Source organism: Pteropus alecto, unplaced genomic scaffold (genome assembly GCF_000325575.1).
Source record: "Pteropus alecto unplaced genomic scaffold, ASM32557v1 scaffold199, whole genome shotgun sequence".
Lineage (NCBI taxonomy): Eukaryota > Metazoa > Chordata > Mammalia > Chiroptera > Pteropodidae > Pteropus > Pteropus alecto.
Genome location: NW_006442489.1, coordinates 320,090 through 335,079, shown reverse-complemented (window position 1 = coordinate 335,079; position 14,990 = coordinate 320,090). Strand labels below are relative to the sequence as shown.

The 14,990-nt window shown below is 50.4% G+C and overlaps 1 protein-coding gene across 3 annotated transcripts in view; it reads left to right on the top strand.

The window, feature by feature from the left end:
- The window catches only part of PYGB (glycogen phosphorylase B), a 56,106-nt gene that overhangs the window by 36,314 nt on the left and 4,802 nt on the right, over nucleotides 1-14,990 (top strand). For all 3 annotated transcript variants that reach the window (XM_006921504.3, XM_006921503.3, XM_025039602.1), the window contains 10 exons: nucleotides 331-474; nucleotides 1,051-1,143; nucleotides 2,369-2,515; nucleotides 3,290-3,453; nucleotides 4,569-4,683; nucleotides 5,284-5,385; nucleotides 6,276-6,423; nucleotides 10,028-10,086; nucleotides 11,840-11,981; nucleotides 13,732-13,939. In XM_006921504.3, coding sequence (XP_006921566.1) covers nucleotides 331-474; nucleotides 1,051-1,143; nucleotides 2,369-2,515; nucleotides 3,290-3,453; nucleotides 4,569-4,683; nucleotides 5,284-5,385; nucleotides 6,276-6,423; nucleotides 10,028-10,086; nucleotides 11,840-11,981; nucleotides 13,732-13,939 — 1,322 coding nt within the window. The remainder of the gene's footprint in view (nucleotides 1-330; nucleotides 475-1,050; nucleotides 1,144-2,368; nucleotides 2,516-3,289; nucleotides 3,454-4,568; nucleotides 4,684-5,283; nucleotides 5,386-6,275; nucleotides 6,424-10,027; nucleotides 10,087-11,839; nucleotides 11,982-13,731; nucleotides 13,940-14,990) is intronic.

Below are 14,990 nucleotides of genomic sequence, written 5' to 3'. Positions count from 1 at the left end.
TTGCTGGCCGCTCTTGTGTGTGCTCCTCCCCTGTCTGATGATTATAAGCAGGTTAGACCACTTTGACCCTCTGTCTATGCCTTGAGCAAGTCACCTGACATCTGGGCCCCCAGGATTGTGGGGGCTGGGGCATTAGCACCATGTTGGCACTCAAGGCTCTCCTTTCATCCACACACACATTTCTGCAATCCCTGGGGCAGGACCCTGCCACCCAAGCCTAGTGCCTTATCCTGGGTCCTGTGTGTGTGTGTGAGGGGGTGGGGGGAGTCCCTGAGGGCCTGTGGTGGCTCTAATAGCTGAATTGTTGCAAAAGCTGTCCTGTGTCTGCAGTTTTTTGAGGGGAAGGAGCTCCGCCTGAAGCAGGAGTACTTCGTGGTGGCTGCCACTCTGCAAGACATTATCCGCCGCTTTAAGTCCTCTAAGTTCGGCTGCCGGGACCCAGTGAGAACCTGTTTTGAGTCATTCCCGGACAAGGTTTGTTGATTTGGGGATTGAGCTCAGTGTGGAAGGACATGATTCTCTCAGGCTTGGTTTCTTCCACAAGGCTGGGGCATGGGCAGGAGGGGCATGGGTGGGATATCAGCACCCCCTCATCTTGGTCTCCTTGTTATGGGGTGGCGGTGGGCCCCCTTCTTCCCTAAACAGGGCCACATTGGGCCTCATTAGGAGTCAAGGCAGCAAGGACACTGTAAAAGGCTCCGTGGGCATAGGCGGATGTGTTTGGCAGGCTCAGTTCAATGATATTAAACAAAGTCAACATATCCTAGAGGAGAGGGCCTCAGGCAGTGGGGCCAAGGGTCCTGCAGCTACAGAGCCAGCCCATGGGTTCTCCTGGTCCCTCTCTATGGTCCCTTGGGCCCTGCTCCTGTTCCTTGGCTGGTTTTCAAGCTGGGCCCAGTGCCTGTGTGGTGCTGTCTACTCCCTGCTGTTGGCCCTGTAGACCAGACTCCTTGGCGGGAGGCTGAGGACCCTAGGCCTCCACACACTGACCATGTGAGCCCACTCCATAGGTGTGAGGCCATTGAAAATGTCACCCTGTGTGAACTTCAGGTTGCCATTCAACTGAATGACACCCACCCGGCCCTCGCCATCCCTGAGCTCATGCGGATCCTGGTAGATGTGGAGAAAGTGGACTGGGACAAGGTGAGCACTGAGGACAAGGGGTGGAGTGACTGTTGCCTGCAGATGTAGGTGTAGGGGTGACAGCATCCCCAGCAGAGCTGGGCATATGGAGTGGTGGTGCCCCCTGCAGACCTGGTGTAGGAGTGATAGCACCCTGCAGAGCTGGGCACATGGGGTGACGATTTTTCCTGCAGAACTGGATACATAGAGGTGATAGTGTCACCTGCAGAACTGGGCACATGGGGGTGATGGTGTCCCCTGCAGAGCTGGGCACAAGGTGTGGCAATATCCCCTGACCTTATTGTCTGTCCCAGCAATGGTTGTGAGTACTGAGCTAGTCCTACAACACTGAGGGAGGCCTCTCCCCTATGACTTTGGCAAAATGGAGGGACATTGTCCCTGAGAAGCCAAGGGCTGTGGGGAGGAGAACAAAGTTGCAAGAGTGGGTCTAGGGTTTCTCTCGAGGGAACTGGGGCACAAGGATACAGAACAGCAATTTTTTGGAAGATAAGAAGAGGATTCTGACACTTTTTAGGGCTTCTCGTCTGTATTTTATCTTGGAAATCATGGTTTAAAAAAAAAACCCAGAAGTATTAAGTTTTAAAAAATAAGTTGTTTACATTTTCATAGGTTTGTTTTCTTTAGTTAGTGGTGTATTCTTTACCTAGTCTAATTAAATCAACATGTGAAACCATAAAACAAATATTACCCCACTTATAGAACCCAGAGCTCCTCTGTGGTCCTGGGGTGTACCTGATGGGGCTGGGCAGCCCCACCCGGGTCCTTTCCACTCCTGGCCAGGAAAGGGCAGGGCCACACAGTTTATGAGTGTTCTCCAGACTGTGGTGTGAATCAGTTTAGTGGAAATAAAATAGAAAACTGTTCAGCACTGTGTTTTGTTTACTAGTAAAAAATTGTTTACAAAAAAAGGAAACAGGTGATTCTAGGCAGTAGGGTAAGCTTTATTCGTTTGTGTGTGTGTGTGTGTGTGTGTGCGCGCGCGCGCTGGTTCAGGATGTAAAATGTATGTGGGTCGTGTCGGGAAAGTTAAGGGTATGGGGCTCATCTGCAGGTTTTGAGGAATGTTCTCCACATACCCTAGAGAGCTGAGGCATGTGGCTGGCTGGGCCCTTTTCTCAAGGTGAATGTCTGCCTTTGATCCTAGACTTTCCCTTTGCTTAGGCATCTGGCAAAAGAGCTACTTGTTTCTAAACAAAGCACACTGAAATGTTCTGTAATATTCCAGGCCTGGGAAATCACGAAGAACACTTGTGCATACACCAACCATACTGTGCTGCCAGAGGCCTTGGAGCGCTGGCCTGTGTCCATGTTTGAGAAACTACTACCACGGCACCTGGAGATCATTTATGCCATTAACCAGAGGCATCTGGACGTGAGCACCAGTCATGTTGGGGTGGGGGCAGGGATGGTAGGCTACACTTGCACCAAGGGGCCATCCTCTGTCCTCCATGTTACTTCTTGAACAGAATAGCCTCTGTGTAGAGGACATTGCAGTCTGCGGGCTGTCACCTGGCAGAGCTGTTGGCTAGTCTGCACACCTAAATCCCTGCTGTGTACATGGGAGTCGTAGATTCAGGTCTTTTTAAAACATCCCCGTTCCTTATTGGGGTTAGGTTTAAGTGTCTGTTCCTGGAATGCCAGAGACCTTTATCCTGAGAGGACAGAGCAGCAACTGGGTGCTTTGGAAATGAAGCCCCATTTGTCTTTGTTACCTGCGGAGAGATTAAGGGTACAAGAACGAGGGGAACTTAGAATTCAGCTGTGATTATAGTTCATTTTTTAACTGTTTAGTGAAAAGGCAGCTGTTTCCACTGTCAAAATGTGGTTACACCCCACCTAGGCCAACAGAGACAACATTCTTGTCTTTTCCTTGTAAGTCACATGGCATGACCTTAGCACCGCTGGTCCTCATCTGCTACTGACAGAGCCACTCTGTTGAGTCCTCAGGCCAGGTCCAGGCTTTTCCCTGGGCTGAGGCAGTGTGGAAGGAGTGGCTCACAGAGGTGCGTCCAGGGTACTTGAGTGCAGGTCTAGGGTACAACAGCTCTGGGATTTTCTTGGAGGAAACATAACTTTTCACAGGGAGCCTCTGGGCCACTGTGGGATATCCTGCATTACTGCTCACAGCTCTCTTTCTTGGCAATAGCATGTGGCTTCCCTGTTTCCTGGAGATGTGGACCGCCTGCGGAGGATGTCTGTGATTGAGGAAGGAGACTGCAAGCGGATTAACATGGCCCACCTGTGTGTGATTGGGTCCCATGCTGTCAATGGTGTGGCGAGGATCCACTCAGAGATCGTGAAGCAGTCAGTGTGAGTGGGAAGAGTGTTTGCCCCGAGCCAGGGCGTACCTCCTTTCTGACCCCAGACCTGCTTCTAGGGACTGTTGGCTGCCCATATGCACAGGGGCTGAGGCATATGGAACATGCTCTACACCAGGGGTCCCCAATCCCCAGGCCATGGACTAGTATTGGTCCATGGCCTGTTAGGAACTTGGCCACACAGCAGGAGGTGAGCAGTGGGTGGGCAAGCAAGCGAAGCTTCATCTGTATTTGCAGAGGCCCCCCTGTGTTAGTATCACCGCCTCAACTCCACCTCAGATCATCAGACATTAGATTCTCGTAGGAGCACTGGTGTCTGGTGCCAGAAGGGTTGGGGACCACTGCTCTGCACCATTATTGTGTTGCCCTCGTGGGCAATGGCTGAACTGTCCAAAGCACACCAGCCAGCAGGTGATGTTGGGTTGCTGAGCCTTCTCCTTATCACCTTATGGCTACTCTTATTTTCTACATTCTTGATCTGTTCAGGCAGAGCCTCTGCTCCTAGAGCCGTCTGCCACTGGCCCCGTGCCATGAGCACCTCACCTGGGGATGTGTGTCCTGACTTAGGTAAGGGGGAAGTTAGGGTGTGGGCTAGAGCTCATCACTGTGAGAATGGAGGAATTCTTAGATCAGATCTTGTGCTTTCCATCCCCTCTTGGTGGGATGTGATTGTGGAGTTCCTTCCATTCCTGTATCTCCGTGAGCGCTAGGCAGGCCTAGACCAGGTCTATCCATGAGGAGGCCTGTGTGTTCCCAGGGCCTGCCCAAGGGCTTTAACCCTACAATAGACTTATCAGTGGAGGATCCCCATTATACAGATGAGGAAACTGAGCCCTGATTTCTCTACTGTCATGATCACGCTGGTCAAGTCGTGCTACGTATGCAGTGATAGCTAGCCCTGGGGTGCATTAAAAAGCATGTGTTGCATGCCCATGGTTCTGAGAGCATGAAATATGCTGACTGCTCTGTGTTCTTTAGAAAACAAAACAGGAAAACTGAGCTTAGTTTTGGGAGCTTCCAGGAATTTCCTTACAAGGTCCTTCTGTTCTTGCTCACCTTGTTCAGAACACAGCATTTGTGACTGTTGCCTGTTTTCAATGGTTTTAGTTTCAAGGATTTTTATGAGCTGGAGCCAGAGAAGTTCCAGAATAAGACAAATGGCATCACGCCCCGACGGTGGCTGCTACTCTGTAACCCAGGGCTGGCTGACACCATTGTGGAGGTGAGATTGGCTCACTGAGTCAGTGGGGAGCTTTGGGCACAGTTAGAGCCACAGCTACTGCCTGCCTTGTGTCAGAGGGTAGAGTAGGCAGTAACGTGCTTCTTTGTGTGTGGACCAGGAGTGGCTCCTGGATGGGAGTAGGTGGGGTCCAGCTGCTGCCCTGGGACATGAGAGTGCTGGGCTAGGCTGGACAGTCAGTCAGTGGCCTCTGGGGCCTGTGGAGGACTTCAGAAGCGAAGTCCTGGGCTTTGAGAAGGGCTGAGGTAGGGCCGTCTGACCGAGCGGCAGCCATAGACCCACAGCTAGAGAGATTTTGTGAGCCAGAAACATGGTAGTTGATTGACTTGTTCATATATGCTCACTCAGGACAAAAGGAAGTGAGCCTTCGTACATACCAGGAGGTACGCTAGGCTTGAGGATGCTACTGGGGGTATGGTGTCGGGGGTGAGGACCTGTCATAGGGACGCTGCCTGGGTGGGAAGGCACAGGGGAGCTGAGATTGGCAGAGTGAGTAGAAGGGAGCTGAAGGCAGAGGCGTGGGTGAGAAGACAGGAGGATGTGTCAGAAACGGAGAGAAACATTTCCTTTATGATTCTCCAGAAAATCGGGGAGGGTTTCCTGACCGACCTGAGCCAGCTGAGGAAGCTGCTGCCCTTCGCCAGTGACGAGGCGCTCATCAGAGACGTGGCCAAGGCCAAGCAGGTGGGCCCGTGCGCAGACCGCAGCAACTGGCCCTGCTGCCTCCGACTGGGGGCTGGGCAGCGGCCCTGCCTGTTCCAGGTGTTGGGGCCCAGGAGCTACACAGTCCATCTACTCCACTCAGCTTTTCACATGGGGACCTAGCCGACCTCAGGTCATGCAGCAGCCAGGCAGGCAGGTGGTGGGCAGGTGAGTGTAGACCCTCAAAGTGGCCTTGAGAACACCTTCACCCGAAGTTCCGTAGGAAAAGCTTGTCTAGAGGGAAGTGCTAGGAAAGCTGATTTACATCTGTGCACCCGAGCCTCTCAGCACTGCAGCCAGCCTCGCAGCTCCACAGGCTGGGATCACTGAGACCTTTCAGACCAAATGTGGCAGCCTTGTTGGAGAATGAGGACTGACCCGAGACACCATGTGCTCCCCAACCTGCCTCTGCACCATGCCCAGAAATAGCCCTTCAGTTTTGAAGTGTCTCACTCCTCAGTCATTTCTCTCCTTGACTGCACCCATCTGTTTCCTGGTATGCCACACTCACTGGTTTCCTTTTATTCTGCTTTTCTTATCGTTTGCTTTTCTTCAGGTTTGCTTTTTGGTCTAGTTTTCCGTTTATTTCTGTCAGTGGTGGTGCATATCCACTTTAAAGATCACGCTTTCCCCACCCCCACTTCTCACATGGCCACCACCCCTCAGCCCCTCAGCTCTGGTCTTCCAGTCTCCATGTTCTTCCTGTGGGGCAGCAGCGAACATCCTGGGAGCCCCCTCCCTGCCACGTTTCTGACATAGGGACAGAGAGACCTCAGCCCAGGTGGAAAGCTGAGCATTAGTTGGACGCTGGGGAGTTATTGGGATTCGTTCCTGTGAACCGTCCAACTGTCCTTTCCCTTTATTCTCCCCAGGAAAATAAGTTGAAGTTCTCTGCCTTCCTGGAGAAGGAGTACAGGGTGAGAATCAACCCTTCCTCCATGTTCGACGTCCATGTGAAGAGGATCCACGAGTATAAGCGGCAGCTGCTGAACTGCTTGCACATCATCACCCTGTACAACCGTGAGTGCAACTGCTCGCTCTCACTAGCTCGCCCCGGGGCCTTTTCCTCACACGGTTGGGAGAAGAGAGGACTGTGTGTGACATCACACATTTATTTGAAGCAATAGTTTTATGTTTTTCTATGTACTCAGTGCCAGAGTACTTACAAAGGAGTGAAAGGTGAGCTCTGTCTCCAGCCTGGTTGGGGTACAGACCTGAGCTATATGAGGCAGGCAAACAGTTAAATGCCTCAGAAGGAGCCTCAGGTAGTCAGCGTGGGGCCCGATGTGAGGGAGCTTCATGAGACTTGAAGGCTAGGCTTTATGTTCAGTTCAGCTTTTATTTTAAATTTACTTGCCATCTTTATTAGACTTGTCTTGAGTTATTTAGAAAGATTTTACTTATTAGAGGCATTTAACATATACTTATAGAAAGCAAAGTAGTATGTTAAATTTATATATGTACCTTAAATATTTAAGTAGCATTTAAACATGAGAGCAAATGTGAATCAAAGACCCTCTACAAGTAAATATGAAGAATTGTCGGGTTTACAAACATAATAATAAAACCTTAAAGGAATAGCTTAATTTTTAAGGTTTTTGTAATATAATAAAGTAAACATTAATTTTGAATACCGAAGGAACCACAGATACTGTTTTCAAAATAGAAAGCTCCTCTTAAGAACATTACAGCGCCTGTTACCAGTAAGGCTCCATCAGGTAGAGGCATCCAGTCCCTTGTGAGATAGTTGAGTAACAGGATAGATAACATTTAGGCTTGAGTGTTTTTGATGCTTCTGACCCCAAACCTTCAGAGAAGGCTGCAGGTGAGGACCCTCCTGTGTGTGGCTGAAAGAGGCACTTCACTACATTTCCCTGGCCAGAAAGTCATTCACAGAGACCTTGTTCAGTTTTATTTGCTATGTTTTCCTTTTGCAGTCATGATTTTCTGTATTTTCTTCATCATTTCCCCAGTGGTATCCCTGAGTCCCCTCCTTGAACACAGTTTATGAACAGCAATGAATCACTGGGTGCCCTTTCCTTCCTCTCTCTGTGGCCTACCTCACGTCAGGAGTCTCTCTGTCACCTCTTGGTATGTGCCTTTGTACTTCATCATGCACTCCTCCTGCTGGGCTTGTCGGCGGTAAATGACACCCTGTGATCCCCAGTTGTTCCAGTGAGGCAGTCAGGGGCTTGTGCTCAGTTCCTCCTCGTTCACCTCCCACTGCCTCTGCGCATGTGCGCATGTGCGTGCAGGTGCTTTCTCCATGGTCAGGCATATGATATTGACACTGCTTTGCCATCCTCATCCTCAACGTGTTTTTGTCTTAGTGTGTGGATGAACACATTCAGTTCTCACCAGTGAAATTGCAAAGCAGTCCTGCTTGGATTAACTAGTTCGTGACGTCTCTCCCATGAACCTCACTCTCTGAGTTTTTCCTTGTTGAGGACAGTCTTTGGCCTTTCAGTATGAAGGATGGTTTGAAGGTGACATTCTCAGTTCATTTTCTTTCCTTGAGCATCTTTTAGATCCCTGTGCTCCTCTGTCTAGAGAGTGGGTTCTGGTGTGTTTTGGTCTCACAAATGAGCTGGTCTCATTGTCTGTGCTAATTTTACTGTCCTGTGTGGATGCTGGCTGCTGTTGGTCAGTTTCCCTGATGCTGAGGGCGCTCTTTGAATATGTCGATTGCTGTCTTGCGTTATTTCATGGAAGTTTTCTTGAGATATGTTTAAAACATTTGTTGGTGCCATTATTTGGGTTTTCTTCTTCTAAGAGTCTGGCGAGGGGGGCGGGAAGGTTTCTTCTACCTACCTCTCCTTGCCTGTCGATTTCTCTCTGAATATTTCTAAAGGTCTTTCCTTTTCTGTTAGGTTCTCTGGTCTTTTTGTTTCCATTCTCTGAGTGTCTGCTATGCCTTCGGTGAGTCTACTCTCTCTCTTAGCTTCTGTAATTAGGTTTTATTTACATGTGGCAGTTTTGCTTTTGTGTTCTGCCAATTCTCGCTTCATGTGCTTCCATGTTTTGCCCTCTTCTGAGGTCTTGTATTTTGGCTTTTTGGTCCCCTTTCCACATTGACAGTCATTGTAGGTTGGATGACAGGGAGGTTGGTTCTACTTCCCCCTGTCTGAAGAGAAGCTGTGTTCATGATTATCACTCCTAGATGAGTGAGCTATACTGCCCAGGATGACCATCAGGAGCTGCATGGGACTCCAGGCAGCTGCAGGGTTCCCCGGGGCCTGGTGCCTCTTTGTGGCTGCATCTCCTCTGTATCTTCTGAGACCAGCTGGCTCGGGACGCTCCTCTTCCTGGCTCCCTTGGTTTCTGCCCTGTGGGCCTCTGTCCACCAGGATGTCAGATCCTCTTCCCGCAATTTCCCTATAGGAGAGGTGCTGATGAGGTTGGCCTCCCTGGCCCTTTGAGCCTCCTTCCCTGTCATGCTCATGGCCCCTCTGGGGAGGTCAGCTCCCAAGACCCTTGTATTTGTAGCCCGGTGCCCCACCTACCCTCATGACCTGACACTACTTGTTTAATGGTCTAGGGTTCACATGTTTTTCCTCTTTTCTACTTTTGGTGAAAATGTAGTTTGTGTTTTTATTTTTTCCTGTTATTCTGATTTCTGGAAGTGGGAAGATTCAGAAGTAAGGGACAGCCATGTTCCTACTGGAACCTAAAAATCAGATGCTAAAGGTCAGCCACAACTCTATATTGCTTATGACTGGTTCCTGGCTCTCCAGTGAATGATATCTAGGGCTGCCTCTCACCCATGATACCTCCCAAACACACTGAAATTGAAAACCAGTGGCCTGGCTAGGACACCCTCAGTTTGCTGAGACTGAAGGTGAGCTGGCCATTGTAGCCTGACCCTCTGTCTGCCCCAGTGCAGGAGAGCTTCAGGAAAGGAGTGGGGGGGGGAACTTGGGGCCTTGCCTGACACCCTTGAGGACTGACAGTGACATTACCACAATCCTGAGGTCACCTCTTTTTCGATGCTCACCATGTGCAAGGGGCCTGGGTACTAGTGACCAGACCCAAAACCAGCCTCCTCTGTTGCTCCAGTGAATGATATCTAGGGCTGCCTCTCACCCATGATACCTCCCAAACACACTGAAATTGAAAACCAGTGGCCTGGCTAGGACACCCTCAGTTTGCTGAGACTGAAGGTGAGCTGGCCATTGTAGCCTGACCCTCTGTCTGCCCCAGTGCAGGAGAGCTTCAGGAAAGGAGTGGGGGGGGAACTTGGGGCCTTGCCTGACACCCTTGAGGACTGACAGTGACATTACCACAATCCTGAAGTCACCTCTTTTTCGAGTGCTCACCATGTGCAAGGGCCTTGAGTACTAGTGACCAGACCCAAACCAGGCTCCTCTGTGGGCTGTTCTGGAAATAGAGGTGCAGCTTTTCCTGTTAGACTTTGGAAGAGTCTGCTCCTGGTGGCCTTTCTCACCACCCTGGGACATAAGTGCAGAATCTAGGGGCCTCGTCCCTCTTCTGGTGGGTGTGTGGGGCCCAGTGGCTACTACCTACCACCTGTGTCGAGGTTGACCTCTGAGGATACTGGTATGTAATAGGGCAGGGGATTTTCTGGCTCCAGTTGCCTCACTTGAATCTCTTATTTGTCCTGCAGGAATAAAGAAGGACCCTGCCAAGGCCTTTGTGCCCAGGACTGTCATGATCGGAGGCAAGGTAGAGATGATGTCCTCTTTGCTTGTTATTTGTTCAGAATGCACAAATCACCATGCTTTTCAGCAGTGTCACTGTGTTCTGACTTGGGCACCAGTCGCCCACTGGGCTGGACACTGCAGTAGCTTAGAGCCAGCATTCACACAGAATGCTGGAGGTTTCTTGGCCTCTGGGTGTGACTGTGGGCCAAGTCAGTTTAATTTTCATCAGCTCAGCAATATGAAGGAGCTGGATGTGACCCGCGCCTGCTCAGTGCATCAGATTGGGGGTCCCCAGCCTTGAGGGCAGCCCCCAGTGGGCTTGCTGGCCCCTCTATTTGGTGGGGTGGTACCTTTTCTCTGCATAACCACCACCCTTCCACACTGTGCCCAGCTTTTGGTCCTCAGCTCGCACCCCACCTCCCACTCATGTGTTGAGAGGATGCTGGTCACTGGCTGCTTTGTTGACCAAATGTGAGCCTGCCCTAGGCTCAGCCTGGCCTTATTTCATTTTGTTTACAGTAGCATATATTTTACACATACTATTGTGGAGTCTAGCGTATTGCCATCAAGGCATTGGCAGGTCTCACCATCACACTCTGCTGTCTTGGGCTGGTGGCCCAGCCTCTACCACTTTTCCCCAGCAGGCTGGTATCATTAGAGAGTGTGAATTGCTCTGGGGAGTGTCTTCTTTATGGGGGCCACGGGATGGAGCCAGGCTCCTCTACTCTGATTGGAGCATGTATGGAGGTGGATGGGAGGTTTGTGCCCCTCATTAAGCTCACCAGCTTTGGACAGCAGCGCCCACCCACGCAGTCTGGTCTCGGGCCCTCACCCAACTCCTGCCATTTCTGGAGCACGTTCTACACATCATCTTGTTTCATGTGTCAGTATTTCAGTGTGTATGTCTTCAAGATATGGACTTTCAAACAATTTTAAAAATTCTAATTATTAAAAATGTCAAGCCTAGAGAAAAGCAGGAAAATCTGTAGAACATCCACTTCTGCTGGGCTGTTCCACAGTGAACCACAGACATTAGGACATTTTACCCCTCAGGACTCCACACGTCCTCACAATCTTTTTCCCCTAAACCGCAGTACATACAGACTCTTGAACACCACCACACAAGATCATTGTCATACCTAGATATTAGAATTACACATATATTCAGCAGTTCGTTTGAATCAGGACCATGGTTAGGGCTAGCATAATGATTGCTGGCTGTCTTTTAAATCTCTTCATCTGTACGTTTTCTCCATGTCTCTTTTTTTGCACCCTGTAGTTATCTTTGTTATAAAAATTGAGTGGCGTGTTGTCCCCAACTGGCTTTTTCTGACTGTATCCTTCTAGTATGGTACAGTTTGTTCCTTAGTTCTCTGTATTTCTGAAAGTTGGTAGTCAGTTATAACAGTCCTGTTCCTTTTATTTCTGAAAACTGATTAGAATCAGAAAACAAGCTTAAAACTGACAGATTTTTGCACATGATGAGGTGGTCTTCATGGGATGCACTCCATCAGAGCCGAGGGAGAGCAGGTGGGGTGTCGCACTGGGTAGAGTTACAGGTTCTTTTGTCATGAGTCCTGTCTCCCAGATTATATGGAGGACATGTAAGGATCCTATGGCCTTAGTCCCTCTGGAGAGCCACTCCTCACTGATACCAGGGGGCCGCTCTGTGAGGTGTGACCTCAGCATGTCCAGCACCAGGCTCTGACGAACGGTAATGATGCCAGTCCCCAAGCACAGGCGTGTTCATACTGAACCTTCCTCCCCCTTTCTAGGCAGCCCCTGGTTACCACATGGCCAAGATGATCATCAAGCTGGTCACGTCCATCAGTGATGTTGTCAACCACGATCCAATTGTGGGCGACAGGCTCAAAGTGATCTTCCTAGAGAACTACCGAGTGTCGTTGGCCGAAAAAGGTAGCCCTGGGGAGGCTGCATTACATGGGAAAGCCTGCCCTTGCCTGGGTGCAATGTGGATGGTCGTTGCTCGTTAGGGGTTAATTCTGCCCTGGATACCAGGCTCCCCAGCCAAAGGGGTGCCTTGGTCTAGCATTGAAAGGCTATGGGGAGCTCTCTATCCATCCTCAAGTGTGGAGAATTACTCTCAGCCTTGGATGTCCTTTGTCTCTGTACTTTCTCACTCCTATCCTGATCTCATTTTCTCTCCCCTTTCCTCTCTCCTTGGCCTCTCAGTTTTGCCTTTCTGCTGCTGGGTTTGCTCTTGCTGGCAGGATGTACTTCCACATGGCTTTCCCTTCTCTCCCCCATCCTTCCCACATCCTCATAGGATGCTTCTGCTCATCACCACCCACTCTCAAGAGCATTGCCTGCTTCTCACCTGGGCCAGCACCTGCCTCTTCTGTCCTTTCCAAGGGCAGCTCAGGGCCTGAAGTCTCTCCCTGCTCTATTGAGAGTTCAGTCTGGGGCCACTCCAGCTTGGGGAGTTTTGAGGAGACTCGCCTAGGATGTGTGCTACTGCTTGGAGAAGGTTCTGAAGAAGGTTCTACAGCCAAATGTGCCTTGGAGCATGCTTTCCTGATCTGGATGGCCCTTTCAAAACTGGTTGCTTTCTGGAGACCCTGGTGGGGAAGTGTCTGTCCAACCTTATGGCAGAAAGCTGAGCCTGAAATTCTGGCACCAAGGAGCAGGCACTTCTGTGATTCAGACAGACCACTTGCTGCTTCCTGTGCTTTGGCTGAGTAAAGATGTGTAGGCTGATGTGTTCCCTCCTCCTGCCAGCTTGGCCGGTTCATCAGAACCATCCCTGTGGTCCCCACTGCCGTGGACCATGTGTGGTTCAGTTGGTGTTGTGGTTAGTCCTTCACTGAGTTTCTAACACGTCTTAAAGCCATTGCTGCTTGGAACTGCCCTTACACTGTTATTTGGGGCAGGCTTCTTTATAACCGACCTTTGGGGTGCCCAGTCTGGGGCCTCAGACTTAGGATCAGGGCCCCTACATTCTCCCCCAGCTCTTGGACTTGCTGTGGCAACATGTCCACTGTCACATTTACTGTGTCCCTCTGCCCATGGGGCAGGCCTATATGAAGGCTGAGATGTCTGTGTCTGACATCTGCCCTGACACCTGGGCTTGACCTTGAAGAAGAGCTGGGCTCTGGTCTTGCTGGCTTTGAGTGCCAGCCATTGGGTCAGGGAAGCATCAGCTCCACAGATGAGCTGAGGATGTGGGAGCAGGGATGCCAGGGCAGGTAGGACAGGGAACCGGTGCTCTGCAGAAGGTGCAGGGCTATCTCTGCATACAGCATAGAGTAACTCCTGTGCATGTTAACACAAGGAAATTGCTGCCCCCCATTTTTAGTCTTCTGGTTCCATAAGAGTCCAGATTCCTCTTGAAGTGATCTAAAGAGCCTTATGGGCTGGCTTATATAAGACAAAAGTGGTATTGGGATGAATCAGAATGATAACACCAACAGGCCAGGACCAGGGACCCCAGCAGGCTTTGATTGGGTCCTAGTCCCTGGAAGTTTCCAGAACATAGGTCCTTTGCCATCTGCGGGGCTTCTCAGGAGACCCCTCTTGGGCCCTCTGCCTCAGGTCGCCGTGGATCAAGAAGGAGAGCTTTTACAGGGAGCAAAGTGTTTCTTGCTGTCCCATGGCTCATGTGTGAGTAGTTGGTGGCTGACATACCTTCTTGTGTTATCTCCCTCAGTGATCCCTGCTGCTGACCTGTCACAGCAGATCTCCACTGCGGGCACTGAGGCCTCGGGCACAGGCAACATGAAGTTCATGCTCAATGGGGCCCTCACCATCGGCACCATGGATGGTGCCAACGTGGAGATGGCTGAGGAAGCTGGGGCCGAGAACCTCTTCATCTTTGGCCTGCAGGTGGAAGATATCGAGGCCCTAGACCAGAAAGGGTGTGTGCCCCTCCCCATGGCAGCATCCTGCCTAGAGCCCCACGGAGGGCCAAGAAGGGCTCTCAGGCCAGGCCTTTGCTTGCTGGGGTGAATGCCCACCCAGAGAGTGGGGGATGGATGGCTGTGGGCACACTGGCCTTGTCTGCTCACTTCCAGAGCACCAAGTAGGCTGTCCAGGGAGGCCTGTTTGGGCGAGAGCTGGCTGCTCTGTGCTTCTTCATGGTCCAGTCTGAAAGGTCCAGACCAAGCGTTTTCAAAAGAGTGAAAGGCTCTGGTTTCTGAGGGGATCTCTCATGGACAGGGCCCTGAACACTCTTGACTGATTTGGGGATTTGAGACTGGCTCACTGCTGAGATTCCCTGGCCTAATTTCTAAAATAACCTTTTTTTTTTTTTCTAGAAATAGTTTTAAATTTACAGAAATGTTGCAAAGACAATACAGAGAATTCCACATATTCTTCCAATATTCCCTGCTGCTTACACCTTACTAATTAGTGTGGAACACTATCAAAATTAATCAACCAATAGTATTATGCTTTTATTTATTAAAGTCCATACTTTATTTCACCTTTTCCCCATAAATGTCTTATTATTTTCTGTCCCAGGATCTGAGAATCCAAGGCACCCCCTCTGGTCTCTGACAGTTTCTCAACCTTTCCTCATTTTTCATGACCTTGGATACTCTTGAGGAGTCCTGGCCCTGGCCTAATTCTGAGCAATAATTAAAAGAAAAGGTAGTGATGCCTAATTGCCTAAAAGCCCTCAGGGGAGATGGTGAGGCCTCAGGCACCAGATGGGTAAAAACAAAATGTTACCCAAGAAGTCGGAACTATGTCCTTATCAACCTGAGAGCATATACCTGCCATTTTCTACCCACCTCATTTGGGCTCTTTGTGCCCCATCCCTATGTCCTGGGATGTACACATCTGCCAGATTCCTCCCTTTCCCAGACTTCCTGATGGCCATGGACTTGCTGGGTCCACAGAGTTGGGGCCAGGAGTGGGAAGGGCAACAGGGAGGGTGTTGGGGGCAGGGGCAGGAGGGCGGGGTGG